This window comes from Protopterus annectens, chromosome 16.part0 (assembly GCF_019279795.1).
Source record: "Protopterus annectens isolate FY-2018-M chromosome 16.part0, PAN1.0, whole genome shotgun sequence".
Taxonomy (NCBI): domain Eukaryota; kingdom Metazoa; phylum Chordata; order Ceratodontiformes; family Protopteridae; genus Protopterus; species Protopterus annectens.
In genome coordinates, this window is record NC_056750.1 from 513,619,965 (window position 1) to 513,636,657 (window position 16,693).

Sequence of the window (16,693 nt, forward strand, 5' to 3'; positions counted from 1 at the left end):
CCGGCAAAGAGGGTAAGACTTGGTTCTGCCTTGCTCAAATACCAGACTACTGACATTGTCTGTCTGAATTGCAATCGTTCCTAGAGGAAGAGAGTCCTGGAAGTACTGCAACGCCAGAAGTACTGCTCTCATCTCAAGAACACTGATATGCACATGTGACTCTTGGTCCATCTATGTGCCTTGGGCAGTCTTTCCCTGAAAATGCCCTCCCACCCTATCAGGGAAGCATCCGTGGTCACAGTGGCTATTGGAGGGGGTAGTACAAAGGGGCATCCTATGGTTACATGAAGAAACGTGAACCACCACTGGAGATCTCTCTTGCAAGAGTTTGTAATTTCAATCGTGTGATTCATTGGAAGTTCCTGATAAGACCATTGAGTGAACAGCAGCCACTGAAGAATTTGCATATGCATCCTTGCTAATGGTATGGCCAAGATCGCTGCAGCCATCAAACCCAATACTTTTACAACTTCTGCGGCTGATGCTCTGTCTTTCGATACCAATGAGTTGACATGCTGGTGAAGAAGAAAGACTCTCGATTGGTAGTTGTAGAGTGGTGGTTGAAGTGTCTAACTCTGCCCCTATAAAAACGATATGCTGTGATGGCGACAAGGCAGACTTTTCTGAGTTGACCATAATGCCTAAGTGATTGCAGAGTGTCGGAGTGTATTCCCTTGCCTGAATCAGTTGATGCCTGGTGGTAGAGCTAAGGAGTCAATCGTCTAGGTACGGAAACAACTGGAATCCTAGATGCCTCAGGTGAGCCGTAACCACTACCATGCATTTGGTGAACACTCTGGGGGCTGTAGTGAGACCAAAGGGCAGGTCTCGAAATTGATGGTCCTAATTTCTTTGAAACCAAAAAGAATCTTGAGTAAGTTCCGGATCCTGTTTGGTCTGCTGGGACTGGCTGGATGACTCTTTCTAGCAACTTGTGGACCTCTGTAGTTGCTTGTTGCCTGTAACTGGGTGGATTCTCCTTGCGGGTGGGGGTGGAGTGGACAACGGTATTAAATACCCTCTGGAAATAATACTTTGTACCCAGCTGTCTTTTGTTATATATTGCCAGGCGTCTGGGTACAATGATAAGCGATTCCCGACTGCCTCCCGAGCAGGACATTTGGGCCTCCTTTAAGGAGCGCTGATCGGGCTGACCAGAGAAGTGATCTCTGTCACCCTGCTGTTGCGGACCCCCTCTGCCGTGAGGGTGATGTCTTCCATTATTACCTCCTCCTTTGCCCCTAGAGGGGGGTTCACCACATGTGTCCTGAAAGGCTCCTTGGGCTTTTCGGAACCACATCTTCCTCCCCTTTGGGGTAAGGCCTAGTAGGGATGGAAAAACAGACTCTAACAGCAGACCGTCTTTCCCGCCTGTTCACACCTAGTCAAAGTTTCCTTCACTTTAGGCCCAAAGAGAGATGAGCCATCAAAAGGGGTGTTCACGAATGAAGACTTACAGGGCTCCTCTAAGGAACACAAGCGCATCCAGGAATGTCTTCCGAGAGCAATTCCTGTACCTGCTGACCTACTCATCCCATCAGCTGCATATGATACGAGACAAATGGACGAGTTCAGAATGGAATTTAGTGTAGCAAGCTGGGCGGCAACTTTGTTGGAAGCCCCTGCAGTTACAATACCTGAAAAGCATCTCCCTACTCCTTAAGATAATCTCTTTGCAACCTAGTGAAATGGGTCAAGTAGTTCAGGGATCGGAGTGTAAAAGTCGCAGAACTAAACATGCATTTCCCATATCTATCCATGATCCTGGACTCTATTACGAGGATGGATTGATGAGGAAGTCTCAGACATTTCCTTTTTGGTGGCCACCGCCACCACCATGGCATCAACAGAGACTCCTTTGGACAAAAAGGAATTTATCTACGGGAGCAGAAATAAACTTGTTATGCCTCCAAGGGACAGGCTCCATGGACTCCGGTGACTCCCACGCCCTCCGAGAGACCAGATGCATGAGCTCATCAAAGGGAGGAGACACTCAAGAGGTGGAAGGTTGAGACTCGAAAGCCTTCAGGAGAACTGACTCATCCTCAGTAGGGCTTTTGGACTGCCAATCACCCCTCTGCCTAAGGATCTCGAGTATCTTCGCAAAGGAGATATCCTCAGTGGGGGATCATGGGGACCCTTCTGACTCATCCAAGTCAGTGTCAGATGTCAAAGACACCTGTGGGAAGTCCAAGTGTCTCCTCTTGCACAATCTCTTTCTGGGGACCTCCTCCGTGGGAGCCTCTGGGAAGGTCTCAGAAGAGCAGGGGGTGCCCTGTGGGGCTACCTGAAGCTCAGGGTCTCTACGCCTAATCTGGACGATGGAAGGAGAAGCAGACACAGGCGCTTTATGGGAAGAGGAAGCCAGACCTGGTGCCGAGGATGTCTTTGGGGACACGGCTCTCCTCATGGCTTCGAAGGCATCACGGCTCCAATGAGATGGAGTCGATGGCCCTAATGGAACCGCCAGCCCCTCCTGCATGAGGTTGTGGGCTCCGAGCCGGAGGTAGGAGCCGAGCTCATCCGAGCCGAAGTCCCAAGAGGAAGAGTCAGCACTGACAAGTCGGTACGACTATCCTCTCTGGACCCGACAGGAGAGTGTCGGCCCCTAGAGTCCCATGTCGGTACAGAGGACGTCAGAGTAATGGAACCAAGGACATTGGAGCAGGTCTTGGCGCCAAAGGCTCTGCGATCAACAGGTCAGCCCCCTCCGGCTCTGAAGGTTCGGTATGACTCAGAGGAGGAGCAGTCAAATCCGGGGGTAGTGGTCTTCGGTTCCAATGCTAGGGTCGAAGCCGACAACAATTTAGCAAGGCCTGGTGCCCGTAAGAGCTTCTGCACCAACCGGTCCATATCCAAATCCGACAGGCTGACAGAAGATCTAGAAGAGTGCACAGACGGTGCCGAATGAAGAAATGGAGATGCAGGTCTCTCAGATACTGGCTCCAGAGCTGTGGGCCGGATCCAAGATCTGTGGAGCCGATGACACAGGATCTTCCAATTTCTTGGACTTCTTGGACAGTTTAGATTCCTTGGAGTCTCCTGAAGACTTCGAGAACTTGGAGGACTTGCTGGCCCCATCCTGGTCACTCAATGCTTCTTGAAACGGATGCTTCAGCAAGCCTCTGTCAACTAATTTTCTTTTCCTCTCCAATAAGACCCTAGAGGAAAAAGAGTGGCAAATACTGCAAGACTCCTGCAAATGTATAGCCCCTAAGCAGTAGACACACTGAACGTGGCCATCAGTTACAGACATCTTTTGTCCGCAGTTTGGACATTTTTTAAATCCAGACTTTGGGTGCTTGTTCTTGTCCTCAGACATATCCAAACAACAAATGCCTTAGGCTTAACACCAAAACAAAGCACACAAAAAGCCTAATAAGGAACACACAGCGTATAATATATCAAGAACCACACCTAGGCTCAAAGTAGACAAAGCATAGAGAACAGCCAAATTAACAAATATGACTGTAATAAAACACACACACACACACACACACACACACACACACACACACTATAAACAATGGCCCAAAAGAAAGAAGGGCCAACATTAGCTAAATGTATATATCTATATATTTATATATGTACCAATGCAGATAAACAACTAGGCCAAAACACGAGGCCACTACAAACTGTACTAAATTATGTTAATAACACACGAGGGGAAAAAGGGAGCTTGTAAGAAGCTACACAAACTACTCTAATAACTATTCTATGGAACAATAGCAAACATTTTTTAAATAACTTGTGAAAAACACGCTTTTTTGATGAAATACTGGCTCGAGCAAAACTGGAACCTCTGATCAGTGTCACGGCAAACTAGATCTGGGGTAATTCCAGCAGTGCATCATGGGATAAGGGGCTTGGTCTCAAGCTACTGGTAAACCTCGAGCTTTGCAAACAGCCATATCTGAGCCGATGGATCAGCTCCGAAGCCCACAGTAAAGAATGAACAGTGAGATTGAACAACTTCACATTGCAACTTTGACTAGTTTCAGGACCACATGGCTCTCCAGTCTAAGAAAAATTCAGAATCACCCCCCTCAGTGGCAGTAACAGACAGCTATATAATACAGAGTAAGGACACAATAGTTAAGAGGTGAATGGCAGGCTGTAGAGAAGATATGCACATGCGATTTTATAAAAATTTCTCCACAGAAAGCATTGTGGAGACCCAGGCCTTTTTTCATAATCAAAGCAGTGTACACATCAGAGGGATGCAGTTAAGAATGTGATCTAGTACTTGAGGGGGAAGGGAAAGCAGTGGATCAGAACTGTGTAGTGGTTAGTGGTCTGAATGACTGAGCTGCTCAGTTTGCATGTACATTTGTAAGGTAAAACAGAGTCAGATATACACTGTGCAAGGCTGGTACACACTGTAGGATTCATAAAAATCTGGTACACAAGGTATAAATGGTGAACCAATGTAACCCTGATACAAAAGGTAAATTCACAGACTGGATATTTATACAGATGTCACAGTTATCGGATGCCTTTTATACCATGACCCAAAAGTACAGTTTTGTACCTACCATAAATGTAGATGTTCGAGGATTCCATTGCTGCAGTCCTGACTATTGGGTATAGTCCGCGTCCAGTCGGCCCGAATACCAGAGTATAAGGCTGACGTTGGTCATGGCGCCTTAGACTGACGTCAGTACGTCAGGGTACTAATGCGCATGACCGACGTCATATCCTCAGTCTTTTCTTGCCCCAGATGTCAGAAGACCCAAAAAGACAAGTCCCAAAAAACCTGCACCAAAAACATGTACAATATATACAACAATATATACAAAAATATAAGCATGTAAACTCACCTACACAACCACCCCTAAATACAGAGGGGAAGGAGGGAGGGTAAATTGGACTGCAGCAATGGAATCCTCGAACATCTACATTTATGGTAGGTACAAAACTGTACTATGTTCTTCGTCTTCCATTGCTGCAGTCCTGACTATTGGGTAGAATCCCAAAGCAGAGGTAAGGGAGGCTGGCAAATTATGAAGAAGCAGGAGCTGACAACATGCCTTGCAAAACAGCTGTGGCAAAACCAGCCCTAGACTTAGAGTAGATAGGAAGGTGATAATGCTTAGAGAAAGTATGCACTGAACTCCAAGTAGCTGCTTCCAAAATATCCTTAGTTGCCACCCCCCTTAGAAATGCTGTTGAAGTGGCAGTAGCCCTAGTGGAATGAGGCCTAATCCCAGCGGAATCTCCTTGCCATGATGGGAATAACAAAATGCAATGCAAAAACCAATCCACCTGGAAATAGTTTGTTTTGACACAGGCTTGCCCTGTGAACTCAAAGCAAAAGAAACAAACAACTGCTGAGACTGCCTAAAATCCTTAGTCCTGCTCAAATAATATCTCAATTGCCTGTGTACATCTAAAGTGTGCAAAATCTTTTCCCCTTTATTTTGGGGTCTGCATAAAAAGTAGGCAAATGAATAGTTTGGTTTAAAGCCACACTAGAAACCACCTTAGGCATAAAGGAAGGATTAGTATGTAATGATACCCTATCCTTATGGAAAATCAAAAAGGGCTCTACTGCCATAAGGGCCTGCAATTCAGATACCCTTCTTGCAGAAGTAATAGCCAACAGAAAAGCAGTCTTCCATGACAAGTATTTCAATTCAGCAGTAGCCGCAGGCTCAAAAGGTTGTAGAGTAAGTTTTTCCAACACAAAATTGAGATCCCAAGCAGGAGTAGGAGCTGTACGTGGGGGTCTTATATTCTTTGCCCCTCTAAGAAACTGCTTGAACAAAGGATGCGAAAACAAAGGTGGGTCACAATCATAGTGAGCTGAAATTGCTGCAGCATGAATCTTAATGAAAGAGAAGGACAAACCTTTGTCCAATAACTCAGTAAGATATTGAAGAGCCACACTCAAATTAGGCTCAGAAATCTCCAAATTCTTTGCTGCACTCCAAAATAAAAATCTCTTCCATTTTTCTGCGTACACCTTCCTTGTACTAGGTCTTCTAGCTTCCATAATCACATTTAAAACTTGTTGAGGAAGTTGAGACCTGCTGTGCTTCAACAGAGAATATGCCAGGCTGTTAGATGAAGAGAGTGAAGCTTGACATTGAGCAGATGACCGTCCTTCTGAGATAACAGATGAGGAATCAGAGGTAAAGGCCATGGAGGCTTCTTTATCAGACTCCGTAGTAGTGGATACCAGTGTTGCCGAGGCCAATCTGGAGCTATCAAAATCATCCTTGGCCTGTCTTGTCTGACCTTTAATAGTACCTTTGGAAGAAGAGGCAGAGGTGGAAAGGCATAGACATGAAGGTTTTTCCAACTGAAAGACAGAGCATCCACTTTCCAAGCTGTGTGATGAAACCCCTTTGTGCAATACTTTGGCAGCTGGTGGTTTAGTGGAGAAGCGAACAGATCTATGTCTGGAGTTCCCCATGACACTGTCAATTTCTGAAATACATGAAGATCCAGTTTCCACTCGTGGGGATCCATGATTTGTCTGCTTAACACATCTGCTAAGGAGTTCTGTGCTCCCGGCAGAAACCTTGCCTGAAGAGTTAGTTGCAAGCTGAGCGCAGTCTCCCATAAAATCATTGCTTGCCTGCATAGAGGATAAGAATGTGTTCCCCCTTGCTTGTTGATGTACCACATGACAGTTGTGTTGTCTGTTAGAATCAACACCTGCCCTGGAAAAAGTAACTCCTTGAAAGCCATCAATGCAAACTGGACTGCTAACATCTCCTTCATGTTGATATGTAGATGCAGTAGTCTGGCAGGCCACTTGTCTTGTATCCACTTTCCATTTAGATGAGCTCCCAAGCAATGTCCGAGGCATCTGTCGTTAAAATCTGACTCGCCTCTGGCCGGGTCACAGAGAGTCCCTTGTTTAGGTGACATTCCTGAGCCCACCACAAGAATTCCTTTTGAAGGCAAGGTATTATTTGAATGACAGTGTCCCAATCCTGGCAGTGCTGTGTCCATACATTTTTGAGATACCATTGCAGCTTCCTCATATGCAGTTTGGCATTGGGAAGCACCAGAATACAAGATGCCATGAACCCTAATGTTTGAAGGACTGTCCTTGCAGTCAGCACGGACTGATGAGATAGTTGATGGAAGTAAAGTGACAGACTCTTTTGTTTGTCCGGGGTTAAAAAGGCCATCTGGGCTGCTGTATTCAGTCTCACACCCAGAAAGCACATGTCTTGAGAGGGTACTAGACTGGACTTTATTTCGTTCACAGAATACCCTAGGCATCTTAGCACTGCTATGACATATTCCAGATGCTGTAGAAGGTCTTCCTTTTCTTGAGCCAGAATCAGGCAGTCGTCCAAGTAAGGATAGATTTGAATTCCTTGAAGCCTGAAGTAAGCTATCACTGGAGCCAGAACTTTTGTGAATACTCTGGGCAGTAGATAAGCCAAAGGGCAATGCAGAGAACTGATAATGAAAATTTCCAGTTCGAAACCGCAGATACTTCCTGCAACCTAGCCTTATAGGCACATGAAGGTAAGCTTCCTTGAGATCTAAAGTTACCATCCAGTGATCTTTGCCCAGCAGAGGTAAAAGCTGTTGTAACGCCAACATCTTGAACTTGGGAATGTCCAGATAAGTGTTGAGGATAGATAAATCCAAAATTGGTCTCCACGTGTTCCCCTTCTTTGGTACTAGGAACAGGCGAGAATAAAATCCTAAGCCCCTTTCTGATACAGGGACTGGCTGAATGGCCCCCATCTGGAGTAACTGAGAAACTTGCTTGTGAGCCTCTTTTCTTTGTGGAGGAGGAACGTCTGGCATGCCTTTGAAAGGGGGCATTGTGTGGAAATAAAATCTGTAACCGTGATGAATGATATCCAACACCCATCTGCCTTGAGTAATTAAATCCCAATTTTCTTTGAAAAGAGACAGTCTTCCTCCCAAAGGAGCTGCCAGACGAGAGTCCACTGGCAGCTGAAAAGGCAGGCATTGGGTCTGTTTACGAAAGGACTGACCCCTGCCCTCACCAGAAGTCTGAGCAGGTGAACTCCCTGATCTAGGCCTAAAAGAACCTTGAGCCCTGCCCCTACCACGTCTAGACCTACCCCTAGACTGGGAATCATAAGCAGGATATGTCCACCCCTTAGCAGGCCAATTTCTACTAAACTTCGGAGGCTGCACCTGCAAAAAATCTTTAACAGTCTGCATAGACTTAGCTTTGTCCTCCATTTTCTTTAAAACTGCTTCCACAGGCGGTCCAAACAACACATCAGACTGTAAAGGAGCATCCAAAATCCTTGTCCTAACATGCTCAGCTAAATTCTGATCCTTCAACCAGGCATGTCTGCGAAGAACAGAGCTAGTAGCAGCCACCCTCGAGGAGGCCTGTACAGCATCAAAACCACATTGCAAAGAATGCTTACCCACTTGTTCAGACACATGAACCAAATCCAGCAACTCTTTACACTCAATACCTTCCGCCAAAGCATCCACCTTAGATTTCAATTGTGAAAGGAGATAATTTTGATATTTTAGCATGTGAAATTGACAATTCAACGCCCTCATGGCTAGAGTGGAAGAAGTATACACTTTCTTTCCCCACCTATCCAAAGCCCTTGCCTCTTTATCAGAGGGTACAGGATTTTTAATCACAGAAGCTTTAACACCTTTAGGCCCCTGAGAAACAGTTTCTGGGTCCGCCCTAGGACTCTTAAACAAATACTTATGAGCTTCGGGCACCCTATAATACCTATCAGGCTTAACAGGAGCAGGAGGCAAGGAGTCAGGGTTCAGGAAGCCTCTGCAAAACATCCTCCACCACATTCAACACAGGAGGAATAGCTAAGGGCCTATGCTGGGGTAAAACAAGAATTCCCTAAGCCGTTTCCTGGAATCAGAGTAATCCTGGCCTTCCCATTTAAAGTGCTCCCTCATGGAGTGTAGAGTCTCTGAAAATGAAAAATCCTCAGGAGGAGAAGCTGTAGGAGTGGAGTCATCCACATCAGAATCAGAATAAGTAGGATACTCCTGTAAGTCTTCCACAGAAGACTCTGAAGCCTGTGAACACTGTTCAAAACTATCAAACTCCGGTTCCACCCTAGGCCTCTTATCAGGCGGGGGCATAGAACCTCTAATCATAGTAATCAAATCTTCTGCCATTTTAAGCATAAGTTTCTTAGGCACAGAGCCCGAAATGCTAGGAGAAGCCCCCACAGAAGCTGAACTTGGCCTACCTCTAAAAGAAGCTTTGGCAACAGAAGGAGAGGCCCTAACTACCTTGGGAAGAGAGGGAAGAACAGTTACCTGAGAAGCCCCCTCAGCCTGGCCTACCTCCTGAGAGGGCACATCCTGTAACAATAAAGTTTCTGCCTGAGACTCCATGGAAACTCCTGGTAAAACCTCTGGCTCCACTGAGCCTTCTAAAGAGCCGACGTCCAGGACTGCCGGTTCATCAACCCTAGGCTTCACTGTTTTGTCTTTGCGCTTCTTGGATGAAGCGGGCGTCGGAGCATCCGACGGCAGATTATAATTGCAACGCTTCCCAAACACTAACCTGGCACAATCTAGCCTCCTCTTAATAGTGCGTTTGTTAAATCTAGCACAAGAACGGCAACCAACAACGTCGTGCTCAGGCCCTAAACAAGGTATACACAATGTATGATAATCCCTATGCGGTATCTGCTTCCCACAAGAAATACAGTTATTCACTTTTTCTGACATCCGGTTAAATACTGTGGCAAGAAAAAACCAAAATGTTCCCCAACGGGGTACTTAGCCAACTCTGTTTCGGTCTGAAACTCCGGTTTCGGAAAATCTCAGAACGCCAACCTGCACTCGCAAAATTGCTTCTGCATCGGACCATGCGGCAAAAAAGACTAAGGATATGACGTCGGTCATGCGCATTAGTACCCTGACGTACTGACGTCAGTCTAAGGCGCCATGACCAACGTCAGCCTTATACTCTGGTATTCGGGCCGACTGGACGCGGACTATACCCAATAGTCAGGACTGCAGCAATGGAAGACGAAGAACATCTTACTACAGGGGACACGATGTCCATAGCATACACAGATATACGATTCACAAACAGGATTATGCATCTATCAGATACCCAGAGTGTGCTGTTCAATGAAACAAGTGGTGTATTAAGTAGAATGTATCACTTCAAAGATGCACTGAGTGCACATGAAGACATGATGCTTCAGGAGGAACAGCAGGTGGGGGAACCCCAACACCCTACAGCTGTGCAACTGCAAGAAATACCTGGGCATCATCTATTTTAATAGTATAGCAGCACTGCAGCATATATACCTATATACTGCTAGTGACGCACTCAGAGAGGAGTTTCATTATTTTTAATACATACACCACTACAAGCTCTCTGCTAACACTGCAAACAGTACAAGAGCAGCTCAGAAATTTGGAGCCATTACTACTTAACAGCACTGTCGGACATGATCTTGGAATGTGACTTGCTCAGAGTCAAACATGGTGCAGCAAGTGGTAGCAGAAGCAAACAGTCCAGAATTACAGGATTATCTTCCACAGAATCTCATAACCTGAGCTTTAAGTACAAAACTGCTACTGAATATAACCATTTGAGAACACACTACACAGTGTTCTGAGTAGGGTATAACAGCAGGTAGTGTGAACCATTACTGCTAGCATTACTACAAGTGAATGGGAAACATAGTTCCGAAATTTACAGCATTCTATTCATTATCCATTCCCTATGAACTACTGCTCATCTGCATCTCATTCAGGCTTCATACCTTCTGAATAATGTCACAAGTCCTACCATCTTGCAATCTTGTACAGGCTTGTACTGCTCTTAGTACAGTCTAACAGTGCTTGTGTGAACAGCTTTGATACTGTTGTGTCACATTGCTATATGTATAAGGGACAGACCAAGGAATACAGTCACCTGCAGGATTCAAGGACACAAGAATAAGATGAATCACTTAGTGGAATAAAGGAAGTTAAACAGAAACTACTCTAGAAAAAAAAATTGTGTGACTGTTGTTCTAGGCTAGGAATAAAGGCCAAATGGGTGATGTGCAGGAATAAATCACATCTCGTTTGGTCAAGACCCGAATTATCACTTATCTTTAGGCAAAGATCTGGACTGCTGGTAAGTTTATTTGCCAGGTTCTGGTTCATTGAAAATGCTGTTTTGTACCGTAACTAATGATTTCAAAGAGAGGCAAGACCCATATTAGAGAGAAAATTTAGGCAGTTTTATTTTTAATAATTTTTCTTTGGGCATCAAGTCTGTGCAACCTTTGAGCTGTTATAGGTAGAGATTGTGTTAAGAGGTAGGGGGGAAAAGCCCCCCCCCCCCAAAAAAAGCAAGTTTGTTTGTATTTGTACAGTACTGCAAAGGGAGCTGGCATTACTGAAATTTCAATGGTATTTTTACGAGTGCTGACAAAATACAATTCACTTTATTATTAATTAAAAATGGTAATAGCTGTGAATATGCCTCCACATAATTTGGCACATTTGTGGTTGCAAACATCAGTGTGTACCAAACTTGGTAATTACACACTGGCTTAACCCAGACAACCTGATATCAATTAGTGGCCAGAATGCTCGATGTGCACGAGAGGCCAATGCCATCTCACCAGTCCTGGGAAAAGGGAAGTTGCCCAGTCTACTGTTTGCCAGCACTTTGTAGTCAAGGATATGTACAATATTCCTAAGTGATAAAGTACTTGGTTCCGACAATATGTGTGTTTACTGCAATCTTCACTGTAAATATTCAGAAGTACTCACATGAAATGGAGATGGCACAGCAGGCCCCTTGCTTCAACAACAGTGCATGCCAGCTGTCAGTGGAGTTTGCAAGACAAACAAAAGAATCCCTGATAGCTGCCTGAATGACAGGCTCTCTCATAATCTGCTCTTGCTTTGCTAAGGGGGAGAAAGACATTGCACAATCACTAGCAGAAGAGAATTTGACATTTCGTAGAAAAGGGCAATAAAAAGCATACATAGTAACACTTTCTAAATTATTGCCTAGTGTATGACTTGCACATGGACTACCAAACCTTCTGAATACAGGACAGAGAGGTAGAAATTTCTTGGCACACAAAGTCCAAATGAGGAAAGAGAGGATAAAGACAGCAGGGTATAGGGACAGACTATGGCTCTCCAAAGTGCTTTTTCATACAGAGGGTTGTAGACTCATAGAACTGACTACTGGAATTTGGTAAAGGAAGGGGAATCCAGAGAGACACTCAAAAGGACATGGTAGAAAAGGTTAAAGGAAGGGGGAAATGGATGGATAAGGCACTTAAAAGGGCAGACGGCAGAGTATATTCTTAGACAATGAGTACCAAACTTTCAGAAGTTAATCACAGTACCAGATTTACAAAGTGTGCTCAACTGTATTAAGCCCCCTCCCTAGACCTGTAATATACTAACAATCACTGTTCAACTATAAACAAAAAAAGTTTTTACTCATGATGTCAGGCAATGATCATTAGCATTATATAGGGGAGTCACTTAAAGGAGAGTTTTTACCTTTATTAAATAGTTTCTCTGCATAAGGACCCTCTTTTTGCTCTACATATATTTCTATCCATACCAAGAAGTTCTTATTGGGTCATCAGCATAAAAAAGGTCATCACACTGGTGTTTACTGCATATGGTACTGCTCTTTTGATGAGCACAGTCAAAAGTATAAAGCAAAGAACAGAGCACTGGGTAACAGCAGCAACCGGTGGTCTGCGTTTTGAGGTAGAGATCGTTAGGAAGCATGTGTGAGTGGAGTCTTGCAGGTGGTGTCTGAACCGATAAAAGTGACTGCAAGATAGGCCTAACTGTAGAAGTGCTTTAAATAGATTGCATGCTGGCAGAAGGTACTGAAGGGTTATTGCTATGTTGATGAATACTGCTTCTTATAAGCTGGCACTCTCCTTATGTTATTACTGAGTTAACAAAAGTCCCTTATAGAAGTGGGTTGGTTTCTACAGAGTAAAGTTCTGAGAACTGGGTATTTCTGCTATTGCATAATACTGGGTACTATCCAAAAATCAGGAAATATGTTTCTGTTTAGAGAAATGATTATTGAATGCTGGAAGAGAGTTACTTTTACTTGCACTCATCCAGAAATCTAGGGCATATTCCAGCCATAAGAAGGCATATGTTTTACAAGCCAACTGTTTACCTCAGAAAATGGTAATCAGATGAAATCTACCTACATAGTAAGGCTTGGTGCTGGTATATGAATATGGTCAGCAACTTGATGCTTACAAAGCTAAATATGTTAACACAGGATAATAAAAGTCATTACCAGGTCGGCCAAGTTTGGCTGGCTTCCGCCCATGAATTTTCTTCCTTTTCCAATGGCAGAAACCCAGTGATCTGCTGCTTTATATAAATCCTGTCTGACGTCATCCTGCAGATTGTGTCTGAAAGTAGAAGAATCAAGTTACCATTTTAACAGTCAGCATCAAAACAGTAACTTATATTAGTCCAAGTGTGCAGTGGCACATTATCACAGAAATTTGGCCTTCATTACTAATTAATTTCTCTTCCTCTGGATACCAAGTTTTGACCAGCAAATGTACCTTCCTCTGGATACCACAGTTTGAGCGGTACCACAATTAATATACTGTCAAATGCTGAGAATAAACACAGTAAAAGTAAATCTTTTTATTTAGAAGTTTCTATTGCAATGATACTGCTACACTGCTCAGTACTGCTGAACATTCTGTATAATAGAAGGCAGTTAGTAATATGTATAATCTCAAACTATGCACAGTAAATAGGTTCATTCCGGAAAATGCTAAGGAATTACAAATCAAATGGAGAAGTATGCTAAAAATAATTACAGTTTAACAAATTCTCCTTAGCATTAGGCTAGAAACTCTCCATGACCATACCATTACACAATCATGTTGCTGTTTTTCTAATACTAATGCTACTCCCCTCCTTGAAGTTGACGGTAGTATTTGTTGTAACCCTCACACAACCTCACAGGGAAGATGGACTTGCTTCTCAGACAGGTTTTCTTCTTAAATAGTTGCCATGTTATTCCTGAAACCACAACCAGGAATTGATACCATGGGCAGCAGCAAAGTATGTTACTGTTTTTTCATTAGGCTTACGTGGGAGGACAACATGCATAACAACTGAATGAAACATGACACTATATTGTACACCTTTAGTGTGGTACCACTTATCTTTTTTTTCATCTCTCTGAAGAGCAGAAGTACACTAGATTCAGACAATGTTCCAAGAAAATGAAGACAGAACAGTCCATCTAGCACATTTCCTCTAAACAGAGCACATATTTTCTCTTTTAAATAGGGACGAAATGAAGTCACATAACTATGACAACTTCAAAGGAAGACATGGACACAGGCATGCACTCCAATCTCTCAGCAACAAGTACCATTATGACTCTGTCATACTTCATGTTAGTGTAAATGACCCGAGACGTACCTCACTGGACTATATGAAGACAGACCTAGTCGAGCTCTCTGAGTGTGTGTCCCAGGCAGGCATGTCCCTAGCCTTGAGCAGCATACTACCCTCACCTAGAGTGATGCCACAGTATAAACAAAAAAAAAAAAAAAAAATGACTGACTTCAATAATTGGCTTAATTTTTGGTGTCATTCCAAGGTGATCCAGTTCCTGTCTGCCTGGGAAGACATGGTCGACAAACCTCTCTGCTTTAACAGAGATGGTTTGTACCTGGCACTTCTAGGCTTTCGGCTGTTGGCAAATGCTCTAGCCTCCCCCAGAGTGCCTTTTTAGGCAATGTCTCAAAATCCTTACCAACGTGAAATTAACCAATCAGAACAAAATAAAGGTCATGCTGCTAAATGCTAGAGCTTAAACCAAAGACTGCACTCCCTGGAAGCACTACTACCACTAGAAGATGTAGATGTCTGTGCAGTCACAGAAACCTGGTTTAAGGTCTCAGACAGTACCTCAGCCCTGCAAGGCTACAGTGCCTTCCACACCTTTAGACTGCAAAATCAACATGTGAAAACCAAAGGAGGTGGTGTTTCAATCTACATTAAAGATAAATTCACCTCATGTCTAGTTAGACTGGACAACTCCATGGAGTTACCCCAGGTCCAGGTTACGGTGGGTAAGACCCTCATTCAAGTCATAGACAGTTATAGATCCCCTCTCCATTGGTCACAACACCCATGAAGCCTACTTAACCAAACTGAAGAAAATCCAAATTTTACCAAACACAATCCAAATTTTACCGTACACACTGGTTATAGGGAATTTCAATTATCCCGCCATCAACCGGGAAGCCTACTCTAGCCCAAACTTGTTAGCACAAAAGTTACTTGACTTTCTGAATTCAAATGCCCTGGAGCAAATTGTCCATACTCAAGCAGGAGGAACAAACATTCTAGATGTGGTCATCACCAGCTTGTGAAACAAGTGCACTGTTGGACTCTCTCTAGTTAAAACTGACCACAAATCAGTCATCTTTGAACTGACACTAACAGAACTCACAAAGGGTGAAATCAGACTAAAGAACTTCATCAAGGCAAACTATACCCTCCTAGGTGAAGGTATAAATGCATTCAAAGACCCACCCCAAGCTGAAAGTGCAACTACACCGAAGCTTACACTAAAGCCTTGTACAATCACTTGCATAAGTGTATAAACTCAGCTGTACCAGAGAGAATAAAAACCAGAGCCACAAGTAAAATCAAGCTGCCATGGTGGACTTCCAGCATCAACCAACTTTACAATAAACTCAAAAAGCTGCTGTCCAAGAAAACAAAAACAAGGACCTAACAATGGAAAAGCACCCTCCTCAGCTTTAACAGACAAATAAGACAACTTGTCAGATCCTCAAAGAACTCCTTTGACAGAAACCAAGCAAGTACTGCCAAGGATAACCATAAGGCCTTTTACAGCTATGTACATAACCGAAAGGGTAGGAGCCAAGCATGTGCAGAACTGGTGGCCCACAGTATCACACACACTGACCCCACAGAGATAGCAAACTTGTTAGCTGACAGGTTAGGTGAAAATTTCACTTCCTTATCCCCTCCTAACTTACAACAAACCCTCCTCCAAACTTTTCCCCCACCTTACATACCTGAAGGGCATGTCAACAAAGCCTTATCCAATGCAAAGAACACGGCCTCTATGGGACCAGATAACATCCGAGTTCGTCTTCTAAACACGCTAAAACATGCACTAGCATTGACATTAAGTAACCGTTTCAATTATTGCCTAACCGAATGCTTTGTTCCTGTGGAATTTAGAACAGCTACAGTTATTCCCCTCCACGCACATGGCCTAGCAAATGACCCAGGGAATTACAGACCCATAAGCCTGACCAGCCTCATCTGTAAGGCCATGGAACGTATCATTATGGACCTCATAAATAAAAACATAGTTGACCTCCAAACCCTGGATCTTACCCAATTTGGCTTCGTGAAGGGTAGATCCTGCCTGTTAAATATGGTGGATTTCTTTGAAAGTGTGACCAAAGCCAATGATGAGGGCAAATCTGTGCAAAAAGCATACCTTGACTTGGCAAAGACTTCGACATAATCCCACATTCAGGCATTACTGATAAACTTAGCAAACTGAATGTAAAACCCTTCATTGTAAGATGGGTTGCCAACTGTCTCACAAACCAGACATACACGATCAAAGTGGGTGACTCCACATCAACCAGCAGACCTGTTACCAGAGGGGTGGCACTGGGGTCAATGCTGGGCCCCCTACTGTTTGGTATAT

At 43.9% G+C, this 16,693-nt stretch overlaps 1 protein-coding gene across 1 annotated transcript in view; it reads right to left on the reverse strand.

The window, feature by feature from the left end:
• PTGES2 (prostaglandin E synthase 2) overlaps window positions 1–16,693 on the reverse strand; it is a 488,316-nt gene that overhangs the window by 71,343 nt on the left and 400,280 nt on the right. The window contains exon 6 of the mRNA XM_044058142.1: window positions 13,256–13,373. Coding sequence (XP_043914077.1) covers window positions 13,256–13,373 — 118 coding nt within the window. The remainder of the gene's footprint in view (window positions 1–13,255; window positions 13,374–16,693) is intronic.